The sequence below is a fragment of the Zonotrichia leucophrys genome, chromosome 19 (genome assembly GCF_028769735.1).
Source record: "Zonotrichia leucophrys gambelii isolate GWCS_2022_RI chromosome 19, RI_Zleu_2.0, whole genome shotgun sequence".
Taxonomy (NCBI): Eukaryota; Metazoa; Chordata; class Aves; order Passeriformes; family Passerellidae; genus Zonotrichia; species Zonotrichia leucophrys.
This window is the reverse complement of record NC_088188.1, coordinates 5,937,843-5,965,793: the sequence shown is the minus strand read 5'-3', so window position 1 is coordinate 5,965,793 and position 27,951 is coordinate 5,937,843. Positions and strand designations below refer to the sequence as shown.

Here is a 27,951-nt window from a genome sequence, read left to right as displayed (position 1 = left end):
CTGGGCAGGGTGGGCAGGAGATCAAGGGCTGGGTGGTGCTCAGCTCGGGAGTCAGCCCTCCCCTCCCGAAGCAATTGGGAGATTGGTTTATAAATTATGGGATTTTTATGGAAACAAGCCTGGGAGGTGGTGAGGCCGCTCCAAAACAATTCCTGCAGGATTCCAGGTGGTGGGGATTGAGGAACATCCCATCTTCCTCCTCCTCCTCACCCTGGTGTTGTTCCCAAAGCTCTCCCAGCAGCACCCAAAGGTGCTGGGGACCCTCGGGGGGGGATCCATCCTCATCATCCTCATCTTCCTCAGCACTGCGGGGCTGCCTCTTCCCGGGGGCATCCTCAGCTCCTGTCACCGCTCAAGGTCAGTCCCATTAATTGCCGTGAATTATTTGGGCGTTAATGGAGATGTCTTGTGCACTTCCACCGCTGAGCGAGCCTGCCAGGAGGAACGTGCTGGCCGAGCTTTCCTGGGAAAGGGAGATGGGAGGGAATGGAGGGAAGCAGAGCAGGGAGAGGGGAGGCACCCGGCCTTGGTGTGGGCAGGAAAACGCAGCCAGCCCTGGTGGGAATGGGGTTCAGACCCCAAAATGCTCTCACATTCCTGTTGGGAAGTTGAGGGGAGTGTGGCATTCCCAAAAACCCAACTCTCCCATGGCTCCAGCAAGCTGGGATAAGGGAATAAGGATAGGGGAATCCCTCCCCAGCCATGCTGGGAGCATCTCCAGGCCCTACAGGAGACAATCCCAGGATGTGCCCAGGTGTGGAGGGTACCAGGGGGGCACAGGGGGTCCCCAATACCCCCAGCCTGTGTGCACAGCCAGGAGGGGGTGACAGGGCTGATCCCCGGGGTGGCACAGAGGGGACAATGTGCAGGTGTGGCATAGGGGAGGACACACAGGTGTGGCACGGGGGGGACACGGTGCAGGTGTGGCACAGGGGAGAAAATCTGCACGTGTGACACAGAGGGGACAATGCGCAGGTGTGGCACGGGGGGGGACAATGTGTAGGTGTGGCATAGGGGAGGACACGGTGCAGGTGTGGCACAGAGGGGACAATCTGCAGGTGTGGCACTGAGGGAACAATCTGCAGGTGTGGCATGGAGAACACACCTTGATTGTCCCCCTGTACATGCTGCAGGTGTGGCAGGGAGGGGACAATCTGCAGGTGTGGCACAGGGGGGACAATCTGCAGGGTACACATTGCAGGTGTGGCACAGGGACCGCCAGGTTGGCCAAACGCGGCTGCTCCTCCCTGCACTCCCCTTACCCAGGAGGGCTCGGAACCCCCCAAATTTCACCACGCCGGAGCAGGGCAGGGGAGAGGGAGGAGGAGGAGGAGGAGGAGGGAGTGGAAGAGGAGGAGGAGGAGGAGGAGGAGGAAGGCGCCTCCCCCTGCCGCTCGCTGGCACCCAGCGGAGCCCGATGCGGCTCGGGCCGGGCGAGCGGGCACCGGAGCGCCCAGCCCGGCCCGGCACAGGCTGGGGGGGCCCCGGCAGAGCCCCCCTGAACCTCCCGAGCCCCCGGCACCCCCTGCCTGCCTCCCCCTGCCTGCAGCGGGGGGGACACCCCGCCTTCACCGCGGGGGACCCCCTCTTTGGAGCGCTCCTGGCGGGGTCCCCCCGCTGCCAGCGCTGAGCCCGGGGTGTCCCCCCACCCCCGAGCCCCCCAAACTTTGCCTTGGGATGCGGGGACTCCGCCGCCGAGCTGCTCCTGCCGCCGATTAATCGCATCTGCCTGGGATTAATTATTCACCCGGCTCTGGGTTGTGGTTTTCGCGTTACGTTCTTCTTGTTTTCTTGGTTTTCTGGCTGATTTTTTTTTTTCCGCCTGTTTATCTTTTTCCTTGGGGACAGCGCGTTAATTCTGCCTTTTATTTTTTTTTTAATTTTTTTTTTCTCAATTATAATTTTTTTTTTTTTTTTCCCTTTTGGAAGAGCAGCGCTTGGAATTCTGATTTTCCTTCTCGTGCAGGGTTTGGGGGGGGGTGCTGTGTGCTGGCGACCCGCACCCTGCAGCATCATCATCCTCCTCCATCGGCACATCGGGGCTCTGCTTTTACCCTCCGGGAAAAGGGGGGGGTTCCACGTGCTCCGCGGCTCCCGAGGAGGAAGAGGAGGAGGAAGAGGAGGGGGACCCTCCCCCGCCGGGCTGGGCGCTCCCCCGGCCGCCCTGCAGGCGCTGGGGGGGGGGGGTTGCGGCAGCTTTGGGGTGCAGGGCTGGGGAGGGGTGGGGGGCCGGAGATGGGGCGCTCTGCTCGCTGAGCTGGGGGGGGCCCAAAGCCGAGCCCCCCCTAACCTGACCCGGTTCCTTCCCCCCCACCCCTCCCCAAAATTCCGCCGTGGAATTGGCTGCTGCTCCCGGCTCGCACGTGGTTGGATTTAAGGGGGATTTCTGCGGGTTTTTTTTTTTCGGTGCTTGGTTTGGATTCCTTTTATTACTATTATTATATTTTTAAATTTTTTTTTTTCGCCGCTGGGGTGCCTCGGTTTTTTTTTTTGTTTTTTTTTTTTTTTCTCCCCCCCACTGCTTTTTCTGGCTGTCCCCCACCTTGCAATGGCCTCTCTGGAGAAGATGCTGCCCGGACCGGCCGCGCTGCTCTGCTGCCTGTGCTCCCTGCTGCTCCCCGGTAAGTGCTGGCAGGGGGGGCAATATTTACAAATACATCTCTATTTTATCCGTGCCTGCAATACGGGGCTTTGCACCATCTGCCCCCCCCCCCCCGGGACACCTCCGTGTCCCTCCGTGTCCCCCCTCCCACGGCCACCCCCTCCCCGTGCCCCCCCAAAGCCGAATGGGTGAAGATTATAGAGTTTATTCCTGGCTTAATAAAATGACAGCTTGTGCTTGTGAGCGGGCTGGGCTGAGCCTGGGCTGCCAGCAGGGTGGCAGGGGGACACGCCAGCCGAGGGGGTGTCCCCTGACCCCCCCCGTTCCCTCCCCGAGTCTTGTCTCCTTAATGCAGAGCTGCTTTAGCGGCAGGATCAGGGGTTTATCCGCTATTATCCACTCGCTGATCCCCCAGACCCCCACCCAGACACTTCCCCGCTCTGTGCTGAGTTGCTGGGCAGGCTCTGCCTGGGTTCGCAGCGTTTTGGGGTGGGGGCGCAGCCCCTGGCATCCCCCCCTTCTCTCCTTTTCCCACCCGTGGGTTTGGGGGCCCTGCAGCCCCTGGCTCCGATCGCATCCCGAGCGCTGCGGTGACATCCCGGCCTGTCCTGGTGACAGCACCTGCTGCTGGGGGCTGTGATGGGCCAGCGAGGGGTCACACAGCCCCAGGGACACAGGGCTGGCTTCCAGGAATGGTTTTTGTGGATGCTTTCCATTTAAAATCGAGCCCCAGCCGCAGATGCTTTTCCCAGCCCGGCCAAGCAGAAAGTGGGGGCTGTTTGCAGTCTGGGGGGGCACCAGGCTCTGGCCTGGGGTTCGGGGTGTCCTGGGGACTCTGCCCAGCTCGAGTGACCCCTCCAGGAGCTGCAGGGATCCCTGGACCGTGCCTGGCTCTGTGTCACACCAACAACCCACGGCCGAGGCACTTTGTGGGCTCTCCTGGCATCTGCAGCACCTGAGGGTCCTGTAGGAGCTTGAGGAGGGGTGAAATAATGAGGAGGGGGGATACTGGGAGCATTGATGGGGGCTGGAAGGGGTTTTCCAGCCTGGAAATTCAGAGCCCAGTGGAGCAGCAGGGATGCTCCAGGCTGTGGAGCCACAACTTTCTGTAGCATCCATCCTCGGGGGGGGCAGAGCTCCCTGTTCCCACCCCACACTGTTCTTGGGGTGCTCCCTGGGCAGGCTTTGCTGGCACAGCTCATTGGGAGCACCAGCCTGGGGAGGGAAGCAGGATCCCCCCCTGCCCCATTGCCCTGGAGCAGATCCAGCTGTCTGGCTGGGCTGTGGGAATGTGATCCATGGGGAACGGCCTCTGCTGCAGGGGCTGGATGTGCCCCCTGCTCCCCATCCCCTCCTGGGTATTTCTGATCCCCCATTGCTGCTGGGACCCCACAAACCCTCAGGGTCAGGCCTGGATGTGTCCCCTGGGCTGGGGGCTCCATGTCCCCATCCCTGGGGCTGTGTCCCCATCCCTGGGGATGTGTCCCCGGTGCCACCGTGAGCAGGGTGAGGGTGGCCTGTGCCAGGGCTGTGCCCACGGGAAGGGAAACCTCTGCCAGGAGTTTTTATTCCCCTTCCAGGACGCTCAGCTGCCCTCTCTGGCCTTTCGTGGACAAATAAAGGTCTCGGAGAGAGGAGGAAAAAGCCACGGAGAGCTCCTGACTCTCCAGAGCTCCTTCCAAAAGGCTCGGGCTGGCATTGGGGTCAGCTCGTGGTGAAGCAGTGCCTGCCTCTCCTGCTTGCAGAATTTCATCCCTTTTTCCCTTTTCCCCTTGTTTTTTATTTAAGAGCAGCCCTCTGTGCCAGCCTCGCTGCACGGAGCTGCTTGGCTGAGGCCCCAGATCAGCTGCTCACAGAAATTGGGATTTTTGGGTTTTTTTTGGGCATTTGTGGGGTGGGATGGCCCCAGGATGGACAGACGGACATGTGGGGCATGGATGCTGGTGGTGTGTGCTCGGTGCAGTTGTGCTGGGACCTGTTGGGCTGCAGCACGGGGGGATTGGTGGGTTTGTGGGGTGATTTCAGCTGTCTGTAGGGTTGAACCTGGACTCTGCCTCTTCCCTCAGCTCCCTGCAGCGTGCCTCAGTTTCCCTGCTCCCAAACGAGCTGGAGACTCTGCTGGAGTGATCCTGTGCCACCATTCCGGGCAGGTTTGGGGTCCTGTGGGATTCCCCATCCCATCCCATCCCTGACTGCCTCCATACTCCAGACCAGTGGGATCCTGGAGGAGCAGGATGGTGCTCCAGGGTTCATGGATGATTGTGCCTCAGTTTCCCTGCTCCCAAACGAGCTGGAGACTCTGCTGGGTGATCCTGTGCCAGCATTCTGGGCAGATTTGGGGTCCTGTGTGCTGGATCTCCCATCCCATCCTATGTATCCCATCCCAGACCAGTGGGATCCTGGAGGAGCAGGATGCTGCTCCAGGGCTCCATCCCTGCCAGGATCTCCATCCCGGACACCCCAAACCCAGCGGGGAACACACCCCAAACAAGCCCCATGCCCATCCCTGTGAGCAGCTCCAGCTCCGGGGTTTTCACACCAGCAGGTGGAGATGTGCCATAACTTGGAACCGGGAATCTACACCCGCCTCTGCTCGGGGAACACCGGGAATGAGCCCCGGGAACCCCTCCCGGGGTTTGCAGCCCCCCAGGATGGCTTTTGGGATGAGCATTCCCAGGAGCAGGGAAGGGCAATGGGATTTTTGGTATATGGATAAAGGGGGCAGACCTGGCCTCAGAGCTGGGTTAACCTGGCACAAGTTTTACCTTGGTGCCACAGAAAAGGGGGATGTGCAGGGATGTTCCTTTTGGATTTTGGCTCTGGAGTGCCCCTGTGTGACCCCAAAACCCGCTCCAGCTCCCCCAAACCCCAGTACCTGAAATCCCAGCCCAATGCTGGGATTTAGGGGTATGAAGTTGAATTTCCCCCCTGGGAAATTCTTTTCTTCTCCCCCTTTTGCCCTCTTGGTGTTTTTGAGGGAAGGGAAAAGGCTGAGGGAGATAATTGAACAATGATTTTGGGAAGCACCAGCCACAGGGTTTGGTCCTCAACCAGACCTATCCTTTTGGGGGAAACTGAGGCAGGGGATGGGGTGGCAGCACCCCCTGGCTGGGGATTGCTCAGGAATTTTTGGAAACCTATTCCTTGAGAATCTGTTTCATCTCAAGGCTATTTCCTTGAGATTTTCTTTTTTAAGTGCTACTATTTAAACCACTCCAGCTGCTGAGATCCCTCTCCCAGCTCCTCTGCACCCTAAAAAACACAAAAAAAGGGGAAAACTGAGGATCCTGCAGAGCATCCCCAGTGTTCCATCAGCACATCCCAGCCCCAGAGCCTGTTGTGGAGGGAGTCAGGGGAAGTGGCATCACCCTGGGGGATGGTGGGTGAGCAAAGGGCTGCTTAGACAGCACAACTTTGATTTTTTTGGCTCCTGCATTGCCTGGCCAAAATAATGTTGGGTGTGTGCGAGCTGCTGGGTGTCCCCTCCCGCGTGGCGCCTGTCACTGCCACCGCAGGAGCGTCCCATCCATCTGGAAAAGGTCACTCTTGCTAATCTAATCAGAAGCTTTTATTATTAAATACGTGGCTCTGCTAACGAGCAGCCCCCCGGGCAGGCAGGCAGGGAAGTGGGACAGGCTGGGATGGGGTTGGGGACACCAGGGTATGAGATGTCCCCTGGGAGTTGTGGTGGCAGAAGGGGGAATGGTTCAGTGGGGTGGAGTGAGGCAGTCCTGCTGCTATTCCCCAGGGAAAAGGAGGATGGAGCTCCCCTAATTGGAATTTGGGAATTCTTCAGCCGCGTTTGGGGGTGGCCCAGCTGGGCTGGGGCATTTCTGGGCTGTCACCTGTGCCACCAGCAGAGGTTGTTCGTCAGGATGTGCCTCTCCCTTTGCCTTGAGCTGCTCCCTGACCTGTTGCTGCTCCTGGCCTGTCCCATGTCCCTCGTCCCCCCTCACCTTTGGAGGACACCACCACCAAGGATAATTCAATCTTCTGGTGAAGCCGCTGTCACCTTCTGCTGGGCATTTTCCCACCACCTGGATAATATTTCTCATCCTGGATTTTCCCTAAAAGCCCAAGCAGGTGCTGCTGGGGTGGCTTTGCCACCTCACGTGGTGCTGTCACCTCCCATCCCCTGCAGGAGTTTGGGTTTGCTCTGAGCTCTTCCCCAGGACTGGCAAAACATGAGAATGAATTAATTTTTCATTTATTTTTTTTTTTCCTTTAAGGAGAAGCTGTGGTTTTGCTCTGGAGGATAAATCAGGTTGGAATTGCAATCCCTGCTGCTGCCGGCGCGGCTGCGGGATCAGCTCCGCTCCTGGAGCCAGGGAAAGGGGAGGAATTCCAGCTGTGTTTGAGCTCCTACCACTTCCCACCCCTGCTTTTGGGGGTCTGGGGCTGATGTTGGACCCCAAACCTGAGATCTGGGGCTGGATTTCCCTTGGGAAATCCTCTGGAATCGAATCCGGCTCCACCACATGACGCCAGAGGGAAAGGAATGAGCTGGAATCCTTCTGGAAGGTGTTGTGGGCACAGCCTGGAGTGCTGGGGAGGCAGCTTGGGGACAAATTCAGTGCTCAGAGGGTGCTGGGGGGGATGTTCCTTCTCCTGGCCCTGCTGGCAAGGGATGGAGAGGGGATGAGGTTATCCAAGCAGGACACGTGGCCTTGGGGGTGTCCCTGCATTGCCTCCGTCCCCACATTGGGGTTTGTCCCTTGAGAGCTGCTGTCCCTGTCCCTGATCCCCATTTCTGCCTCCCCAGGGTGGTTTTTAGGAGAAGCCACCTGGGCTGCTCCCACTGTGGGGCTCCCCCAGCCCAGCAGCCCCACAGAACCTTCAAGGCTGCCCCGTTTATCCCTGGGTATCTCCCCTCCCATTCCTTTCTGGACATTCATAATCAGCCATAAACTTCCCTGTTCTTTTTTTATCCCCTCTTTTTAATTAATTTCTTCTTTTTTTTTTTTTTTTTCTCCCTCCTCTGGAAAGGCCTTCTCCTCCCTGTCCCCCAGCCTGTCCCTTGCGTGATTTGTGGAAATTGCTCTAAAGTAGCTGCTGTGTAAAAGCCTTGCTGGCTCCAGGAATTTATGGCAGGCTGCGCCTCTGCACGGCACATCCCATTTAGGCCATATTTATTTATTCCTTTAGGTCTCTGGTCTGTTGGTTTTTTCTCTTCCCCTGTTTTGTTTATTCCCTTTTATTAATTTCCTGGGGGAAGCACTGCTGGAATGGTTCCCTTTTGCTCCATGCTGCTTCTTTCCCCCAAAATATCCCAGGATATGTCCCATCAGTGTTACTGGATTTTATTGCTCCTGCTGATGGAAAAGCCAGGTTGGACTTTTGGGAGAGGGAGAATTCTCAGGGATCTACCAGAAAAGCCCACCAGGCACAGCCCTGTGTTAGAGAATCCACTCTTGATGCTCCCAGGCTCCAACACCAGGATTCCAATCCCAGAACTCCACATCCCATCCAGTTCCCACTCAATTCCTACCCCAGGCTGATTTTGGGAAGCAGTTTGGCCTCTCAGAGCCATGGAAATTCCCAGCTCATCCCTGCCACGGCTCCTGGACAGCTCCAGGAGCATCCCTGCGTCCTGCTCTTCCCACGCTGTGTGCCAGGGGAAGGTGATTCCACATTTGTAACAATTATTCACTTAATTGAGTTCCAATTAGCTGGGACTGGAGATGGAGGCTCTGGATGCATCAAGAGGGAAGGGGGAGCTTGTTGTCATTTATGTCACCAAAACCAATTTCCAAGGCTCTGCCTGCAGGGGATGTTTTGGAGGTTTCCATGAGGGGTCTCTCTGTATTTTCTGCTTTTGGTTTGTATTTAATTCCTGGCTCTTTTCTTTTTGTACCCTGGGACTGTGGAGTGGAGAGGGGCACATGCTGGGGCTGGCTGAGTTTTGGTGGAGGTTTGAATGATTCTTTTCTCCCTTTTTCTTGGTTTTTAGGGTGTTTGGAGGCGCTGACCCCACTGGGGTGGGAGTGCAGGTTGGCTGGGTCTCTGCTGTGGGATGAGGAGGGAAGGGATTCCCAGGAGAGGCAGGGAGATGTCTGAGCCTGACCCTTCCCTGGGACCACCTCCAGCTGTGGGAGCTCCAGATGTGGCACATCCCAGATATTTGGGGCTGCTGCCTTTGTGCTTGGTCCTGATGGATGGGGTGGCAAAGCCTGAACCAGCAGATTTTGGGGCTGGGCCTGGGATCCACAGGATCCTCAGGGGAATGGGGCGGAAGCAAAGGGAAGTGAGAGTTGTTCCGTGGGGAATAGCCAGGCTGGATGTCCTCTTTGGGGGCTCCTGCTTCTTGGGGTTTTGGGGGGGATCCATCACCCCACTGACTCCTCTGGGAGTGTTCTGCCATCATCACCCTGCTCAGGGCTAAAATTGTCACCTTGTCACCCTGGAATGGCACTGGAGCTGGGGATGAGGAGCACTGGTGGGCACCAAAACCCCTCCACAGGAGCTGGGGTGGAGCTCTCTGGCAGGGACAGTGACACCCCCTCCATCCCTCCCTGGGCATTTGGGGTGGCTTTGTCACTATGGCAGCTCAAGCCACTGCTTTAGGGACAGCTCTCCTGCCTTGTTCCCAGCTGGGACACCACGGGAGCCTGGCAGGAGCTGTGAGAGCTGGGGCTGGAGTCCCACATTCCCTGGAGCTGCGTTCATGCATCGATCCTCCGAGCCCACAGTGCCACCCATTAACGTCCAGAGAGCTTTGAACCCCTCTGGGCTGACCTCAAACCTCCCCTCCCTCCTCTCCAGGGCTTTCCCTGTGTGCTTTCCCCCCATAAGTGGGGATATAGCCCCGGGAGCCCCCGCTGTGGCCCAGGGGATAAGCCAGGATCAAGATTCCCCCCTGGAGCGTGGCTGCAGTGATCCCAGGGGCCGACAGCTGGGCTGGGCTAAGCTGCTGGGGAACAGGAGGAGGAGGAGGAGGAGGAGGGTCTTCAGCCTCAGGAGAGCAGGTGGGAGCAGCGATGGAGGCAGCAGGATGGAGAGGCTCTGCCTGTGCTCTGTTTTCTGGGGATTCAAGGCAGGAGAGGAAGGTGATTGAGGAGCTGGTGGCTCCATCCTCTGTCCATCCTCCTCTCCACCAGGCTGGCCGAGCCCAGCATCCCCTGCATCAGGAGTGGAGATGATGATGAAGATGATGATGATGTCATCTTGGATTTTCCCTAAAAGCCCAAGCTTTAGGTGCTGCTGGGGGGGCTTTGCCACCTCAGTGGTGCTGTCACCTCCCATCCCCTGCAGGAGTTTGGGTTTGCTCTGAGCTCTCCCCCAGGACTGGCAGAACACGAGAATGAATTGATTTTCACAGAGCACCCTGATGCTGGGAGGATGTGCAGGGGTTTTGGGGCTGTTTTTTCCAGCTCTGGGATTTCAGGCAGGGCAGGAGGGCGCTGCCCCTGTCCCCAGGTGCCCTCCCGGGCGGGCAGAGCAGCTCGGCACATCTGGCCCCGTGGCTGGGGCACATCTGGCGGGGCAGATGTGGGGCTCCACAAAGGGGTCACCAGTGTGTGTTTACATCTGGGCAGGTCCCCCCAGCTTCCCGAGGGACACAGGGGAGTCCTGCCCTGTCCCACTGCGGGGCTGGGGGTGGCTGCTCAGCCCGGGGAGCCCCCGGGGCAGCGGGGATGTGCCAGGCACGGATGGAGAGCTCTGCTCTGGCTGCCCGTGCCGGGGTGGAAGGGCCAGATGGGCCCCTCAGTGCCGGCCCAATAAACCCGGAATGCAGGTCAGGTGCTGCAAATCCCGCTCACCACGGCGGCAGCGGGGCTGCAGGGCAGAGCCAGCCGGCAGGGCTTAACCCTTCTGTCCCCCAGAGCCGGCCAGAGCGGGACCTGAGGCCGCCTCCCCTCCCGGGGGTGACAGGGAAATAGGGCAGGGGACAGCGGTGTGGGGACTGCAGTCTCCTGAGCTGTGCTGTCTGTCCATCCTTCCTGTCTCCTTCCAGGCACCCTTATTTATTGGGTCTTTTCCTTTTTCCTTTTTTTCTTTTTTTTTTTTCCTTTTTCCCCCGTTTTTTCCTTTTTCCCCCGTTTTTTCCTTTTTTCCATTTTCCTTTTTTCCGTTTTCCTTTTTTCCGTTTTTCTTTTTTCCTTTTTCCCCCTTTTCCTTTTTTTTTCCCTTTTCCTTTTTTTTCCTTTTTCCTTTTTTTCCCCCTTTTTTCTTTTTTTCCCCTTTTCCTTTCCTTTTTCCTTTTCCTTATCCTGGAGCCATTCTCTTGCTGTCCAGCCACTTTTGACCTCCATCCCTTTATTCTCCCTCCTGTTTTATTTATCCCTATTCCCCCTTTCCCCCACGCACCTCCTGCCTCCCTTCTCCGTCTCTCTTGCTGCAATTCCAGCCTGGGTTAGACCCGCTCCTGTCGGGATCAGTTTAGGGCCAGGGAAGGGAAGCGCCGCTCCCGTCCCCTCCCGGCTGCAGATTAGAGCATCATTTAAATGCATTTTGTCTGGGGAGGAAATCACTTCCCTGGGTGCCGCCAATCCGCCGGCGCTCGACTAATCATGGCCATGCCATTAATCTGCAGCCTGGCCCTGTCCCCGTCCCTGTCCCTGCCCCAGCTGGCAGGGCTTGGTGACAGGGCCACCCTGCCTGTCCCCATTGTGGCACCAAAATGAGTTTGGGAGGTGCTTTCCTTGTCCTGCTGCACCCAACCCTGATTATCCAGCAGAGAATCCCCACGGAGGGAGGAGCTGGGTGCTGGAGGGGATAAATGGCACCCAAACCCTGTGACAGAGGGTGGGTGACACAGGGTGCCCCTCACTGCAGGTGCTCACCAGGGTGGCACAGAGCTTCTCCTGTGACACCAGAAATTCTGCAGCACCTCAAGGCTGGATTTGCTTGGGGCTGTGCTGGGCATTGAGTTGGGTGGGTTTTGGGTGGGTTTTGGGTGGGTTTTCCCTGTGAAATGTCCTGATGCTGCTGCAAACCCTGGAGGTTTTGGAGGGCTGAAATCTGATGCTGTTTCAGTGTGGGTTGAGCAAAGCCCTTTCCTTGCACCCAAGTGGGTCCAATTCACGTCGCTCCAGCTGCCGGATCCTTTTCCTCAAATAATCTCATGCCTTGGAAAAAAATCGCCTTTTCCACTGGTTGAGGATGGCAGGAGGATGCAAACCTTCACCTTTCACAGCAGAACACAACTTCCATGAACCACGAGGGCAGAAAGCTGCTGGTTCTGGAGCAGTGCTGGTGTCACTGAGCAGAGGGGCACCCATGGGTGCATTCCAGGGTTTAGCGCCTCTCCTGCAGTTCCTGGCTCTCTGGGACATGGGAAAACAGGCAGAGCAAGCAGGATTGGGGTGGCAGGGGCTGGAGCTGAGGCAGCACATCCCCATCATTCCCACAGCCCTGGGGAATTCTCTGCCTGGCTCTGGGACACCTTCCATCCCGGGATGCAGATCCTGCCTGTCCCCTGTCCAGTGCTAATCCTTTTATGAACCTTCTAAGCTGCTTAACTTCCCTGTGCCCCGCAGCAGAGACCTCCCTGGCTGGGCCGGGGGTTCCTGGAACATCCTGCATCCCTGGAACCCGAGGAAATTGGCTGGGCCGGGGGTTCCTGCATCCCTTGAGCCTCCAGGAAAGTGGCTGGGCCGGGGGTTCCTGCATCCCTTGAGCCCCAGGAAAGCGGCTGGGCCGGGGGTTCCTGCATCCCTTGAGCCCCAAGGAAAGCGGCTGGGGCCACATTTTAGGGCTGGAAAATTCCTCCGGGTCCTGGCACGCTGCAAAGCCCCAGTGGGGAAGGGGGACTGAGTGATTGCTGGGAGAGGAGCCGTCACATCCACACCTTTCCTCGCCGTGGTTTGACACCGGTAATTTGGGCTCCGCCGCTCGGGAGCCGCTTGGGAGCGGCTGCAATCAGTGCTGGGAACGGGGGCTGAGGGGAGCGGGGGGGATCCAGCCCTCCTGGGAATTCCTGGCAGCCGCTGGAGAAGGCAAAGACCTTGAGATGTCTTCCAGGCTCCCGCAGCTGCCAGCACAACGCTTTTCCCAGGAAGATTTCTGTGGGTTTTCCCTCTGCTTGCAGTGCTGTAATTGGATCCTTCCGAGGGGCTCGGGCAGCTCTGCCCCTTGGCTGGCAGGGGTTCCCTGCTCTGCAAGCCCTGGAGTTATTCTTTTTTAAGGCAAAATTGATCAAAATGAAGGACAAAAGGGGAGTTTTGAAGGGTCCTGGGCGCTGCTGGGGTTTGCACAAAGAGGCACCAACATCACCTGAATCACCTTTCCACCAGGTCTGGAATAATTTGGGCTGGGACAGGTTTATCATATGGGGACAGTAGAATGTGGGTGACATCCCTGGATGGGTGGCAGATGACAGACTGGCTGTGACACCACCCTTACGGCAGCTGTGGGGACAGAGCAGGTCTGAGGGCTGATTTAACCACCTTCTCTGGGTGATCTAGGAGCTGGAAGCAGAAGGAAAGCCTTGATGGTAATAATAAATACGTGGTGGGATCTGCCAGCCAAAAGTTAAACTGGGTGTAACTTTTGGTCATGAGCCTCTGGAGAAACTCAGCATCCATGCCTTGGGAAGCAGGGATGGAGCTGGGATGAAGCCAGTCTTGTTTCTGTGGAAGGGTTTGTGCTGGTTCAGGCAGTGCTGGGGTGGGTGACCAGTGCTTCAGTGTGGGGGGATAGAATGTAAGAAAATAAAGATCGTGCAGAAGGTAATCTCATTCCTGAGGAGTTGCAGGAGTTGTACTAATCACCAAAGATTAGGAACAGGCCTGCCCTTAACAGACCAGCCATGTCCCATGAGGATGAGTGCTAAAAAGAGTGGGTTAGCTGGGTGAGGAGAGAGCTGGAGTTTGTTGGCTGGGCTGTGAAGAAGAAGGAGTCAGTGCTGTGAGGAGATGCCTGTGAGAAATCACTGAGAAGGCATGGGAGATGAGATGACAATGCTTTGGGCTCCCCACCTGAGGCTGGATGTGGCTTCAGCACACCCTGGACACCCCATCCCATGAGGGTGGCTTTGGCTCTGCTTGAGCTCCTGGGATCTTCTGCATTTTTGGTTTGTGGCACAGAAACCCAGCCAGGCTCTTGCTGCCCTTCTCAGTGGTTTGGAGGGCTGAAACTCCAACTCCTCCTTGCTCTGCTCTTGCCTGGCTCAGCATTCCCTGCCCAGGAGCTGTTCCAGAGGGGATGCCCATGCTAACCTGAACTCTCCCTCCCTTCTGCAGCCCACGCCAAGGGCCCAGCCCCCAGCCCCGAGCCCGCCGAGCCCCCTGGCGCCATCCTGCTGCCCGTCAGCTACCGCCTGTCCAACACCCGCCTGGCCTTCTTCCTCAAGGAGCTGGGAGCCAGCCCTGCGGGCAACGGCAGCGCCCCTCTGCAGCGCTCCGAGCCTTTCGTCGTCTTCCAGACCAAGGAGCTGCCCGTCCTCAACGTCACCCTGGGGCCCTTCAGCACGGGCCTGGTGCTGCCCAAGGAGCACCTGCAGCCCTCCAGCACCCTGGAGGTGCCCGACCGCCTCACCGTCAACTGGAAGGTGCGCGCCTTCATCGTGCAGCCCCGGCTGGTGGCCAGCCAGCCCGTGGTCCAAGTGCTCTTTTATGTGGCTGGTCGTGACTGGGACGACTTTGACGTGACGGACCGGCTGCCGTGCGTGCGGCTCCACGCCTTCCGCGACGCCCGCGAGCTCAAGAGCTCGTGCCGGCTGCGGGGCAGCCTGGCCATGTGCCTGGTGCAGGCCGAGCTGCCCCACGCCTGGTTCGGCCCCTCGGCCGTGCCGCTGGGCAGGAGGAAGAGCGCCGAGAGCCTGGAGGGGGAGAGCCAGCAGGCAGAGCTGTACTACACCCTGCACGCCCCCGACGGCGCCGGGCAGTGCCTGGGGGATGCTCGCCGCGGGGTTGGGGGTGCCCGCACCGAGGGTCCCACGCAGCACCCGTTGCTGCGCATCGGCAGCGTCAGCCTCCTGCAGCCCCCGCCAGGGCCCGCCCTGCAGGAGCATCACCTGGACGGGAACGTCTTCATCCGCCTGCCCGACAAGCCCCTGAAACCCGGGGAGGTGCTGAGCATCCTCCTCTACCTGATGTCCAACTCCACGGTGGAGCACTTCACCCTCAGGTGAGGCCCTGGGGCTGTCCCCACTGCTTTTGACAAGGAAAAGCAGCTGTGGGAGGGTGTGGTGTTTGTAGAATCTGCTGGAGGCTGGGTCTGGAATATCTGGAATTATTTGAATTAAATACCAATATAGCCAGATGGGACATGCCTGGGCTCGTCTGGCCCTTGCTGCTTGACCAAAGGTGGATCTGTGGTGGTCTCACTTTAGAGACACCTTTGGCTGGCTGGATATTGCAGCAAAAGTGAGAGTGCCACCTCAGGAGTCTCTTCCCTGACTGATCCATCCCCCAGGATCGAGCTACCCTATGTTGGGCGCCAATATATTGGAATTAAATACCAATATAGCCAGATGGAACATGCCTGGGGCTCGTCTGGCCCTTACTGCTTGACCAAAGGGGGCAGCTGTGGTGGTTTCACCCCAGAGACACCTTTGGCTGGCTGGATGCTGCAGCTGGGCACTTGGGACAATTCCAGGCATGCAGGAGCTCAGGTTTACCTCTGATGGAGAGGCTTCAAGATGAGGTGAAGGAAAGGAGTCGAGTTCTGCTGGAGGGTTTCGATCCACAGCTTTATTCCTGGCCCACAGGCCTCTGAATGCAGCACAGGCCTCTGAATGCAGTGGAATGTGGCTTTGCAGTGGGAGCTTCCTGCAGGAGAAGGCTGTCCATGTAGGACATCTCTGCACTGCCACTGTGCACTGCTGCCTTTGCTCTCCCAGTGCTCCCAGTTGCACTGGGATCCTGCCAGCAGCTCTGGGTTTATTCCCAGCCATTTTGGGGACAAGGTGTGGTACGGCCTTGGGGATGCTGTGGAGTGAGGGAGGTCCCCCATATCCCCTCCTCCTGCCCCAGAACCAGGTGGGAGCAGAATGGGGTGGTGGGCAGGAGGTGCTGAGAACCCCAGTGTGGGCAGGTGTGCAGGGGGGACCCACATCACTGTGTGTCCCTAAAGATGGGGACACACGCCCTGGGCCGCACCTCTTCAAAGGGCACTTGCGAGTGTCCCTGTGGCCTTTGGACCAGCAGGGAGCCCCTGGAATGGGGGATGTGGTGCTTCAGGCTCCCCTGTCCTTCACCCCCGGGGTGCCCAGTGCCAGGGGTACTTTCATGGCTCCAAAATGCCATGAAAGAGGAGCTGGAATGGGCCCTTGCTGCCAGCCTGGGTAATGCTTCCCACAGCCTGAAGGGATCAGGGGAAAAACTCCACCTGTGCTATGGCAGGGGATCCAGGAGTGCCTGAGGGTGAGGATCCATCCCTGACTTACTCTCTGCAGGGTGAAGGCCAAGAAAGGTGTGAACCTGCTCAGCACCAAGTCCAGGAGCGGGCAGTGGCTGGTGAGCTCGGAGCTGCTGACGGGTGGCAAACACTCCACTGCCACCGTGGACGTGTCCAGGGTGGATGGGGCCGGGCCCAGGTAAGGGGTGCTCCTCTCGGAATGCCAGGGCAGTGCTGGGATTGGGTCTGGAGCAGTTCTCCCTGGGTGGCTGCAGTGCTACCTGAGTGCTCACAAGGGAAACTGAGGATTTAAACTGAAGGTTTCACGGCTGAGTAGTGAAGCTATGGAGATTCCTTAGTCTGGGGTGGAAGAATTTTAATTTTTTTTATTAGGTTTTAATGCTGTGAAAAGCAGCAACTCTTTGATGTCTATCCTGGTGTCTCCTCTGGGAAGGAAGGGGAGAAAGGCAAGGTCCCATCTGAGCTCTAAAATGATGGATGAGCGTTGGATGGAGAGCAGGATCCCAGTCAGCACCTGAGACAGGCAGTTCTGCCCTGCTCACACATTCCTGAGATGCTGGGAAAGAGCAGCTGAGGAGAGCCCTGGAGATGGAATTGAGAATGATCTGAAGGAGAAAGGAACAACAAAGCCAAGCGGAGACCTCAGAGGGTTCTCAGCCTGAAGGGGAGATGTGAAACTGGCAGGGCATGGCGTGGGGTCAAAAACAGCAGCAGGAAAGATTCTGAAGTGCTGGAAAACAACAGAAATGTCTCTGTCACTGTGCCTTGGAGAAAGGGACACAAGGGTCTCCAGGAGATGGGTTAAAGCAATGGAATGTGCTCAAGCCATTCCTGTCCTCTGCCATGGAAATCTGCCCACATCTCTGTCCTCCACCCAAAAACTGAGCAAATCTGGGGCCAATCTCTTGGAAAAAGATCTCCTCAGCTCTGCCTGCCCTGGTGTGACCTCCAAAGCCCTGCAGAACCAATTTCTTACCAGTAGAGCAGAATTTCCTTCTCCATCCCGCTGCTTCCAAAATGCACCCAAAAAATCAACACCAGCTAAGGCTGTCTCCAAGGAAAAAGCTGTAGAGGAAGGGATGCTGTGGCAATTTTGAGTTCTCCTTGGGATGGCTTTTGCAGCTGCAGTGTGCCTGGAGCTCTGGGCTTTGTGGTTTCAAAACCCTAATCCTAGGCATAGCCCTAAACCTTGGTGTAATCCTAACCCTAACCTCAGGCAGTAAAAGAAGCCCTGGGCCAGGGCTGGTTCCAAGGAAAAAGCCATGGAGGCAGCCAATGTTGTGGCAGTTTTGTGATCCTTTTTTAGTGATGCCTTTGGCAGCTGCAGTGTGCCTGGAGCTCTGGGCTTTCTGATTTAAAAACCCTAAACTCTAGGTGTAACCCTAACCATAGGCAGGTAAATCAGCCTTGGCCTCATGGCTGATCCTGGAGTGTCCCCAGGGCCACCAGCCTCCTGTGCCTTGCACGGCCACCCCACAGCACAGAGAGCAGAGCTGCCAGCAGCAGGATCCTGTCCCCCTTCCCCCTCTCCCGCTGCCAGCACTGCTTCCAATCAGCCTGCAAAGGTTAGAGACGGGGGAGGAATTTAAAGTGATTACAATCACCTTTTAGACAAACAACTCCATCAAATATTAACGGAATGGAGAGGATGAATGACTCCAAGCCGTGTTGCCCTCCAGGCTGTGCAAACAGAGGAGTTGCTTCACTGGAGCCCTGGGGGCTTTTGGCAGTGCTGGCTGTGCAGGGAGGGGCTGTGCATCCTGATTTTTGGGGTCAGAATGGCCAGTTTGGGGTGTTTTACACCCCTGGAGTTGCATCCTCAATTGTTCCCCCAATGCTGGCAGCCTGGCTCCTGCCTGTTCTGAGCAGGGGATGGTGGTGGGGCCTGGCAGCATTTCTGGGACACCTCAGGGCACCCCACAGCAAGGAGTCCCATTGCCACACCACCTCTGGCTCTGCTTTGCCTTTGGACCTGCCTCTTCCCCCTTGGCTTTGGAAGAGCAGCCAAATCTTCTTTTTAAACCTTGTGCCCTTTAGTGATTCCTCTTGAAGCCCAGAGCTGCCTTAGGGCAGAGCAAGACCCCAGCAGCCCCTGTGGATCAGCTCCACTGCAGAGCCCATCACAGCTGCTGTGGGATGAGGGAGAAGGGATCAGGGCTTGCCGTGGCCTGGAGCAGCTCCAGCTTCTTGCTCTCCTCTCTCCCTGCTCCCTGTCACTCATTAGATATTGATCAGAGAGAAACCCAGCTGTGCCCTGCATCCCCAGATCGATGGGACCTTCTCAATTGCTGCTGCACTGAGATGAAACTGGAGCCAGTCCTGGCTTCCCTCCCACTGGAATTTCACTTTTCCTCCCCTCCTTGCTGGTTCTGGGGGGCTTTTACCAGTGCTGTGGTTTCTGGTATTTCCTCTGGGGGTGTTCAGCTTTTGGGGAGCAGTGAAGTTTGACTTGGGGTAGGGCTGAACCCTGTGTTACTCCAAGGATTTGCAGAGCTGGGAGGGCAGGATCAAGTCTGGGGAGGTTTGGTTGTAGGGATGGGGTGTAGGAATAATTCTTGCTGTGGCTGTGAGGTTGTGTCCAAGCCATGATGTCCTGCCCTGGGGACGCCCTGTCCTTTAGCTCCATGTCCTGCTGTCCTCAGCCCTGACATTAATTTGTGTGTGTTTGCTGAGCTGATGGTCCTGGGCTGTTCTCCCCTGCCCCCTGCCCATCCTCCCTCACAGGCTGGGGACAGCCCTGTCCCATGTCCCCGCTCAGTGCTGTCCCACCTGCTGTCAGGGCTTGGAACTCTCCCATGACTCAGTTTCCCTGTGGAATCCCCTTGGAAAGGCCTGTAAAGTCACCAGCTTGGGCCGAGCTCATGTGTTGGCACTCATTTGTCATTCCTGAGTGCTCTGGGTGTGGGATCTGACCTGAGTGTCCAGGCAGGAGCAGTAAATCCATCCACACTGCTGGGAAGATGGAGTCAGGGAGACAAGGCCAGCACCTGCAGCCACCCCCTGTCCACCTTGTGATGTCACCCAGCAGCCCTGGCAGAGCTGATGAGGCTTTTTTGTCCTGCTGGGGAAGGTGGTGATAAACATTTCTCTCTCCCACTGGGGAGATTCCCATGGGAATCTGCAGGATCCCATTGGAGCAGCCTCTGCAGAGGTGGTGTCAGGGCTGCTGGGTTTGGGTGGCACCCACTGCCAGTTCCCCTTGGCAGCCTGGGGACACCAAGGATGCCTGCTGGGGACTCTGATGGCCTGGTGCTTATCCCAGGGCGTCTGTGGGACCTGGGACAGCCACCTCACCGTGTCCCCTCCTCCTGTCCCTGCCCAGGGATGGGGACTCCTCATCTGAGATCATGCAGCTGGATTTCGAGATGGAGAACTTCACGAGCCAGTCGGTGACGCGCCGCATCATGTGGCACATCGACTACCGGGGCCGCAACCCCCCGCCCGACCTGGAGAAGGTGGTCACGGAGCTGACGGTCATCCAGAGGGACATCAGGGCCATCGTGCCCCTGGCCATGGTGAGCAGGTTCCTGCCCTCTGTCGTTACCTGCTTTTGAGGGGTTGGCACCCCCTGAGGGATGGACCACCTGCCCTATAGCATCCATCCATTTGTATGTCCATCCATCCATCCATCCATCTGTATGTCCATCCATCCGTCCATCCATCCATTCATCATCCATCCCTCCATCCATCCATCCATCCATCCATCCATCCATCCATCCATCCATCCATCCATCCATCCATCCCCCATCCCTCCCACTCCCACCCAGCTCCTCCTCTGCCCTCTAACACGATGGTGCCCTCCCCATGCCGCCCCCAGGACACGGAGATCATCAACACAGCCATCCTGACGGGGCGCACGGTGGCCATTCCCGTGAAGGTCATTGCCATCGAGCTCAGCGGCGCCATCGTGGATGTCTCGGCCATGGTGGAGTGCAAGTCCAACAACGAGGACATTATCAAGGTGGGTGTGAGGAATGGGGGGGGTCTTGTGACCCTCATGAGTGGCTGGGGTTCTTGCAGGAGTGCTGGCCCCCACAGCACCCTGGGCTGGGGCTGGTGACTGAGCTGATGTGGCTCACAACACCACCCAAACCAAGTGTCAGCCCCTTGGTGGCTCCAGTCTGTGTGATGGTGTTCACAGGGGTCGTAGGTGGAATGAAGAGATGAGGATCTGACTCCATGTTTCAGAAGGCTTGATTTATTATTTTATGATATGTATTACATTAAAACTATACTATAAGAATAGAAGAAAGGATTTCATCAGAAGGCTGGCTAAGAATAGAATAGCGAAGAATGATAACAAAGGCTTGTGTCTCGGACTCTCTGTCCAAGCCAGCTGGGCTGTGATTGGCCATTAATTAGAAACAACCAACATGGGCCAATCAAAGATCCACCTGTTGCATTTCACAGCAACAGATAATCAATGTTTACATTTTGTTCCTGAGGCCTCCCAGCTTCTCAAGAGGAAAAATCCTAAAGAAAAGATTTTTCATAAAAGATGTCTGTGACAAGTCTGTGCAAGCTTCTCCCTGGGGTCTGTTGGGAGAAGGACAAGACATTTTGTCACTGTCCCCAGAGAGGCCATGGGATGCTCCCACACTGGCAGCAGCAGTAACTGTGGGTTATCGCAACACTTGGTGCTGATAAGGGGAAATATTGTCACTGTGGGCTGCATGCTCCCATCAGCACTGGCACTCAGGCCTTGAGTGACATTGATGTCCTGATGGGATCAGGGGACTGGTGAAATGGGAATGATGGAGGGAAAAGGGGAGCTGAGGGGGAAGATCCAGGTGGGAGAGGTGCTGATGAGGCCAATGCCAAAGTCTCCCTGCCCCTGCCCTGAGGCAGCCCCTGATCCTCGTACCCTCCAATTTTCCATCACCAGCCCTGTTCATCCATATACATTTTTCCATCCCTGAATAAATCCATCTGCCCACTTGCCCGTGTCACTCTGCCACCATTTCCATCCATCCATCCGCCCCCAGACATCATTCCCTTCTCCTGAACACCTCCCACCCCTCTCCCTGCATGCACCCAGCCAGCTCTCCCTTTCCATGTTCTGCTGGGCTGGGCAGAGGCAGGGAAGGGGTCTGGATTCTCAGGGAAGGGGTCTGGATGCACCCAGCTCTCCCTTTCCATGTTCTGCTGGGCTGGGCAGAGGCAGGGAAGGCGTCTGGATTCTCCAGGGGGCTGTAGCCCCTTGTCCTCTTTGCCACAGGGGTGATGGCAGAGCTCTGTCCCTGCTGGCATTTGCTCTCCATGGGGGACATCCAGTGCCCCAAAGTGCTTACCCAAGTTCTTGACTAAAACTCACACCCGTGGGATTTACAGGACCGGCTCTAATTTATGGAGCCCGGTCCTCCCCAGCGTGATAAAACACTGGAGCAATAATACACTTCAGGATGGACTCCAAGACACTTAAACTGTTTAATGTGCTGCCTTTCTGCTCATAAATCTATTGGCACTCTGTCCCCAGCCCTGGGGGGAGCAGGCACATGCCCAGGAGCTGGGATGAATGATGCAGGGAGCAGCCCTCCGGCCCCGGCTCTCGTCCTGCTCGGAGCCCTGTGCCATTTCTTGCTGAGTTATTTGGTGTTTGTGTTGGAGCTTCATTTCCGAGGGAGCTCTCAGTTACCTGCTGAGATCGGGGAGTATGATTGCGGTGTCAGGGCTCTAAACCTGCTCCATAAATCACAGCTCACGGAGTGGGATGTGCTATCTGTTACTGTAAATAATTTAACGTGAGGGCGGGCTGGGGAGCTGCCTCTCCCCGCTCTGGGGTGGCTCCCTGGTGGTTGCTCTCTTGTGTAACGTGGGATTTGTCCTGGGATCGGTGTGGACGTGGCTCTGAAGGAGGTGGTGGGAGAGAATGAGTGGGAGTTGTCATGCTCATCCCCTTCTGTGGTGACAAAGGTGTACAGGAGGACATCACTGCTCAGGGTAGTGTGGAAATCACCCCCTATTTTTAAAATGGGTGGTGACCTTGTGGGCTGTGGAGAGTCACACAGGGAGCGGGAGATGCTCAACCTCACCTGTGTGTGACCCTTCTGAGAACCTCACACCCCACATCCCCTGGAGAACCCCCCAGGAGCTCAACGGGACCAATCCTCAGGGACCCTGCTCACCCACAGCCACCACCAGGACCGTGCTGGCTCTCCCCACTCCTGGGGGCCTTGGAGAACATGTGTGTCCCCTTGATCCCAGGCCTGTCCCCGTGCCAAGCTGGGAACTCCTGGCCACAGCAGTGGAGGCAGTGGTGTTTGGCTGGGAGCCCAGGCAGCCCTCAGCCTCTGTGTTCCTGACAGCTCGCCGTAAATCCGGGAAGTTTCCCTGAACAAGCTTCATTTCCAAGCTAATCTGCACTCACTCCATCTTCGGGACAGGCCTGGTGTGCAGGGACCTTTTGTTGTCATAGTTTCAAGCCCCTCGTGGCTGCAGAGCAAGTGGTGCCCAGAAGGAGGTGCCGGGGGGTTTATTAGCCGAGGCAACGCAAGCAGAGCCCATCGTGTTTATTGTGATAAATGGCACAATATCCAGAGATCCTCTGCTGCAGGGTTCACCTGGGAGCTCATCTTTATTCAGGCGCTGCCTCGCCACGGATGAGATTGTCTTGTCAGACTTGCTGAGCTGGTACCTCTGATAGGAAGACAAGGAACAAACCCTCCTGCATCACCCTTCCCTCCTGGGCTCAGGGATGTCCCCAGGAACTCAGATCCAGGGCTCTGCTCCTCCACCAGCCCCAGGGGACTGTGGACACTGTGCATTGAGCTCCTGGAGCTGTTGTAGAAGTCAAACCCTGCTGTGGGCTCAGAAAAGCAAGGTTCCTGCACTGGTTGCCCAGAGATGCTCCTGGAACAGGCTGGGAAATAGGGATGCTGTCACCACCACTGTCAGCCACCTGCAGCCTGGCCTCGGCCCTTTATCAGCCACCAGAGAATCCAGGGATTCCCAGCTGCTGGAAATCAGCTCTTCTGTGCTGTTGAGGTGCTCAGTGCTGCTGGCTGAGCAAAGGGGTTCTGTTCTTCCCCAGTATCCAACAAATCAGATGCAATTCCTGACAGGGGATCGGGGTTGGGCCATGGGGCTGCTGCAGATGGGAGGTTGGAGTCCCCTTCAGGTTGTCTTCTGTCACTCTGGCTGGGAAGGAGCTGTTGGCTGGTGAGCTGAGCTCAAACCCCAGGAGATGCTGGCCTGGTGTCCCCTGAGCTCCTTAACTGGCTCAGGTGGGCAGTAATGAGTGACCCCCTGCAGGATGGGTTTGTTTTATAGCAAATTTAATGAATGGCATTTGAAAAAGTGGGAATTAAAAAAGGAAGAGCGAGAAAAGGAACAAGGGGATTCATTCAGACCACAGGAATCTTGCTATGGGGTGAGCAGGAGGGACAGGAACAAGGCACTGTCGGGAACAGGAATGAGAGGGGTCTGTGCTTGCTGCCTCTTCTAGAAGAGATTTTGGGGCAAATTTCCAGGTTGAGCAATTTGCAACCTCTGTGAAGCACCCTTGGGTGCCTCTAGCTCAGGGACAATTCAGCGTGGAGGCCAAAGAGAAACTGAGGCACCAAGTGGAGGTTCTTGGTGAGGTGAGAGAGAGTCAGGGCTGACTGGAGGACCTATGTCAAGGTGGACACAGATCTGTGGATCCACCTTTGCATGGTGGACAGGGGAAGTGGATCTGTGCCTCAGGAGGATGTGGGTTGGGGCACACTTTGCCAGGTGGTCACCACAGGAATCTGTGGATCTGTGCCCCAGGAGGACCTGGGTCAAGGGACATTTTGAAGGGTGGACATGAGGTGTGCATCTCCCTCTGAGTAGGATCTCTAGGAGGAGGGAGCATCCCTGCTCCAGGGGCATGAACTGGATTCATGCCAGGTGACATTCTGCTCTTCCTGCCATGATCTCTGCCGTGCCTACAGGACCATTCCCACCCTCTCTTTTGTCCCACAGGTTTCCAGCAGCTGCGACTACGTCTTCGTCAGCGGGAAGGAGTCGCGGGGCTCCATGAGCGCCCGGGTCACCTTCACCTACGAGCACCTGTCGGCCCCGCTGGAGATGACGGTGTGGGTGCCCAAACTGCCCCTGCACATCGAGCTCTCGGACGCACGGCTGAGCCAGGTCAAGGGCTGGAGGGTGCCCATCCTGCCGGACAGGAGGTGGGTGCTGAGGAGCCAGCCTGGAGAAGGCAAAGTGGAGGTGGTGGTCATGGGTTAATTGTCTTGCTCAGCTACTTCATGAGGAGTTGTTAAAGGTGATGGGGAAGGAGGTGTCTCAGGGGTCTTTGGTGGAATGGGGAGAGGTCATGGACACAGGTTATGGGGAAGGAATAAATTTCACAGTGAGGCTGGTGGAGAACGTCCCTCCTTGGCAGTGGTCAAAAGTTCCCTAGATGAAACTGGGAACAGCCAAGCTCCCAAGTCCCTTTTTTGAGGTCTGGAGACATCCAGGTGTCCATCCCAAGCAGAGATACCTTGTCTTCTCATTTGTTGAGTGGGCAGAGATGCTGGTGACCCTGCTGTTACCACGTCCTGCTAAATCCCTGGAATCCCTCATGGTCAACAGGCATCTGTTGGCAGGAGCCACCATTTTTGGTGACATCTTGTTTTTTCCTTGATTGGCCACCTTTCCTGAGGGGAGGCTGAGGAGCCATGGTGTGGGGAGCTGGGCAGCACTGCCCACTCACTGCCCTGTTCATCCATCCATCCATCCATCCATCCATCCATCCATCCATCCATCCATCGTCCATCTGTCCCGCAGGTCGGTGCGGGACAGCGAGCACGAGGAGGATGAGGATGAGCGGAAGCAGAGCCGGGGCTGTGCCCTGCAGTACCAGCACTCCACGCTGCAGGTCTTCACCCAGTTCCACACCACGGCGGCCGAGGGCACGGGCCAGGTGGTCACCATGCTGGGGCCGGACTGGCTGGTGGAGGTCACTGACCTGGTCAGCGACTTCATGCGCGTGGATGACCCAAGGGTGGCCCACATGGTGGACAGCTCCACACTGGCCGGGCGGGAGCCAGGGACCACCCTCTTCAAGGTACCCCTGGCCACCTTTTCCCCTTCTTCCAACCTGGCTGGGCTGGTAGGGGGTGACAGGAACCTCGTCCCCTGCAGGTGGTGTCCCCGCTGGTGGAGGCGGTGCTGGGTGAGACACTGGTGACAGTGGCGGAGGAGAAGGTCAGCATCACGGACCTGAAGGCCCAGGTGGTCTCCAGCCTCTCGCTGTCCCTCCACCCCAGCCCTGGCAACAGCCACACCATCATCGCCCGCACGTCCGTGCAGCAAACTCTGAGCTTCTTCAAGCAGGTGAGGCCAGGGGTGCATCCAGGTTAAGGGGGAACATGGGGTGCAGCCTCCTCCCAAATCCTGCCCACACTCTAGCCCTCACAGCACCCACTGTCCTCATGACACTGTGGTGGCCCCAAAACACCCCAGAAACCTTCACAGAGACCTGTGATCCAAGCCTGGAGACAGGACACAACTGTGGGGACAAAGGGGGATGGAATCCTGTCCAGCTCCTGGCCCAGGTCAGGAGCTGGTACAGGACGCACCTGGGATTTGGGTTGAGCCTGGGCAAGCATGGGAAATGTGGAGAGAAGAATAGGCTGAGGAGAAAAACCAGGAACAAGGTGGATTATGGAGGGATAAAGGGTGGGTTGGATGCAGAAGTGGATGGAGGATGAGCAAGGGGTGCAGGTGGGACTGGCCTCCTGCTGGGCAATGGGGAGGGATGGAATCCTGTACAGCTCCTGGCTCAGCTCTGGGAGCCACACCTGGGATTTGGGTTGAGCCTGGGCAAGCATGGGGAACATGGAGAGAAGAATAGGCTGAGGAGAAAAACCAGGGAATGGTTGGAACAAGATGGGTTGTGGAGGGATAAAGGGTGGATGGGGAATGGACAAAGGGGTGGGACTGGCCTCCTGCTGGGCAACCGGTGCGTGTGTTGGTCCCGCAGGAAGCGCTGCTGAGCCTGTGGATTTCCTACAGCGACGGCACCACGGCGCCCCTGTCCCTGTACGACCCCAAGGACTACAACCTGGTGGTGAGCAGCCTGGATGAGAAGGTGGTGTCGGTGACCCAGGACCGGGCGTTCCCCTTGGTGGTGGCCGAGAGCGAGGGCGCGGGGGAGCTGCTGCGGGCCGAGCTGGTCATCTGCGAGAGCTGCCAGAAGACCAAGCGCAAGAGCGTCCTCTCCACGGCCTTGGCCACTGTCCGTGTCCACTTTGGCTCCGAGGAGGACCCCACCTACGACTATGACCACGTGTCCAGCAGGCCGGGGCTGGGGGAGGCCGGGGCCAGCACCACCCTGCGGGCAGAGGTGGACAGGAAGGCGGAGCCGAGCCAGGACAGCCGGATGTCCAGCGCGTCCCACCCCACCGAGGACTTCCCCACCATCCCCACCGGCTTCGTGCAGGTGACGCGGGGGCTGACGGACCTGGAGATCGGCATGTACGCCCTGCTGGGCGTCTTCTGCCTGGCCATCTTGGTCTTCCTCATCAACTGCATCGTCTTTGTGCTGAAGTACCGGCACAAGCGCATCCCGCCGGAAGGCCAGACCAACATGGACCATTCCCACCACTGGGTCTTCCTGGGCAACGGGCAGCCCTTGAGGGCTCACAATGACCTCTCCCCGCAGCCCGAGAGCCCGGGGAACCCGCTGGAGAACGTGCAGACCTGCTGCCACGGGGACCACCACAGCAGCGGGAGCTCGCAGACCAGCGTGCAGAGCCAGGTGCACGGGCGCGGGGACGGCTCCTCGGGGGGCTCCACGCGGGACCAGAGCGAGGACCCGCTCAACTCGCCCACCTCCAAACGGAAGCGGGTCAAGTTCACCACCTTCGCCACCATGCCCTCGGACGAGCTGGCCTACAACTCCATCCCCATCGCCGACGAGGAGGACTTGGAGTGGGTGTGCCAGGACATGGGGCTGCAGGACCCCGAGGAGCTCCACAACTACATCCGCAGGATCAAGGAGATCGCTTAACGCAGGGGCAGCAGCAGGGGCGGGAGGGAGGGGCTGCCACGCTGTGCCACGCCACACCACGCCGTGCCACGCCGCCACCACACTTCCCCGGGGCCGGGCACCCATGTTTGGCTCCTTCTTCCGCACATCTCACGTCCTCACCCCCTCCAAAGGCGCCTCTGGCGGGGCCTTGTTTCAGTTTTCCTCAGCGGGTGTCCCAGGGGAGCAGCAGCACAGCGTGGCCCCCCAGCTGCCCACAGGGGATGGGGTCACAGCTCAGGGTGTGCAGGGGGAGGCTGGGAGTCCTGCTGGGAAGGGCTGGGAGAAGGGAGAGATCCCGAATTCCCCCCGGAGCCCAGCAGGGAGGTGGTGGGTGAGGGCTCCCCAAGGGCCTCCTCCAGCCTTTGCTGCGCTCAGTTGCACAATTTTGGAGGTGAGGGCTGGGTCACCCCATGGTTTTTGGGGTGTTGGCCCACTCTGGGTGATGCTTGGGGAGGCAGGAGTGGGGGGCACAATGACCACAGGTCCAGGGCACTGCTGTCCCCACCACAGCCCCAAATTCCTGCTGTGCCCTGCTCCCTGGCTGCTTGGGCAGTTTGGGGGTGGCCAGTGGGGCCATTTGCTGCCCACCCTGCCTGTCCCTCTGTCCCAGTGCTGGGACCCCTCCACCCCACAGCCCTGCTGGGGCCTCCAGGGGCAGCCACTGCTTTGTGGCCGCTCCCAGTGCTGGAATGTGGCTCTGGGATGGGAATGTGGTGTGGGGACACCCTCAATGGGACCTGGCCTGTGTGTGCCAGGGCCAGCCCAGCTCCCCCAGTGCCAGCCCAGGGGCCAGGCTCAGCCTGTGTGGTGCCTTCTGACTGCCATAACCCGATGCCTCCTGGTCCCCTCCGTGCTGGTGGCACCTCCCAGCCCCTCTGGCTCACCCAGCCCAGGGCCACCCCATCTCCCAGCCCAGTGTGGAGCATCCAGGGTACCCCCCTGGGCTGTGCAATTGTCCCCATGGGCACCGAGCATGTGGGGACAGGGACCCCCCCCAGCATCACCTGGTGGAAGTTGGCAGCGGATTATTTCTGGATCGAAAGTTACC

The 27,951-nt window shown here is 58.0% G+C and overlaps 1 protein-coding gene across 2 annotated transcripts; it reads left to right on the top strand.

Moving 5' to 3' along the window:
• Positions 1 to 139: 139 nt before the first annotated feature.
• TMEM132E (transmembrane protein 132E) lies at positions 140 to 27,951 on the top strand. 2 transcript variants are annotated; one of them, XM_064729393.1, is made up of 11 exons: positions 140 to 166; positions 304 to 357; positions 2,567 to 2,621; positions 13,786 to 14,671; positions 15,942 to 16,082; positions 19,227 to 19,419; positions 19,722 to 19,865; positions 23,849 to 24,054; positions 24,656 to 24,935; positions 25,013 to 25,204; positions 25,854 to 27,951. In XM_064729393.1, exons 3-11 carry the CDS (start codon positions 2,567 to 2,569, stop codon positions 26,880 to 26,882), a joined length of 3,126 nt encoding a protein of 1,041 aa, XP_064585463.1. In that variant the 5' UTR covers positions 140 to 166; positions 304 to 357; the 3' UTR covers positions 26,883 to 27,951. The 2 variants fall into 2 exon arrangements, with proteins under 2 accessions (XP_064585463.1, XP_064585462.1); XM_064729392.1 differs by lacking the exons at positions 140 to 166; positions 304 to 357 and having other exon boundaries at positions 2,521 to 2,621.

Bases quoted from the DNA above. Each gene is read 5' to 3' on its own strand.
- TMEM132E (XM_064729392.1), top strand. From the start codon at position 2,549: ATGGCCTCTCTGGAGAAGATGCTGCCCGGACCGGCCGCGCTGCTCTGC. The intron at 2,622-13,785 runs GTAAGTGCTGGC...TCCCTTCTGCAG, and splicing joins GTGCTCCCTGCTGCTCCCCG to CCCACGCCAAGGGCCCAGCC. The intron at 25,205-25,853 runs GTGAGGCCAGGG...TTGGTCCCGCAG, and splicing joins CTCTGAGCTTCTTCAAGCAG to GAAGCGCTGCTGAGCCTGTG.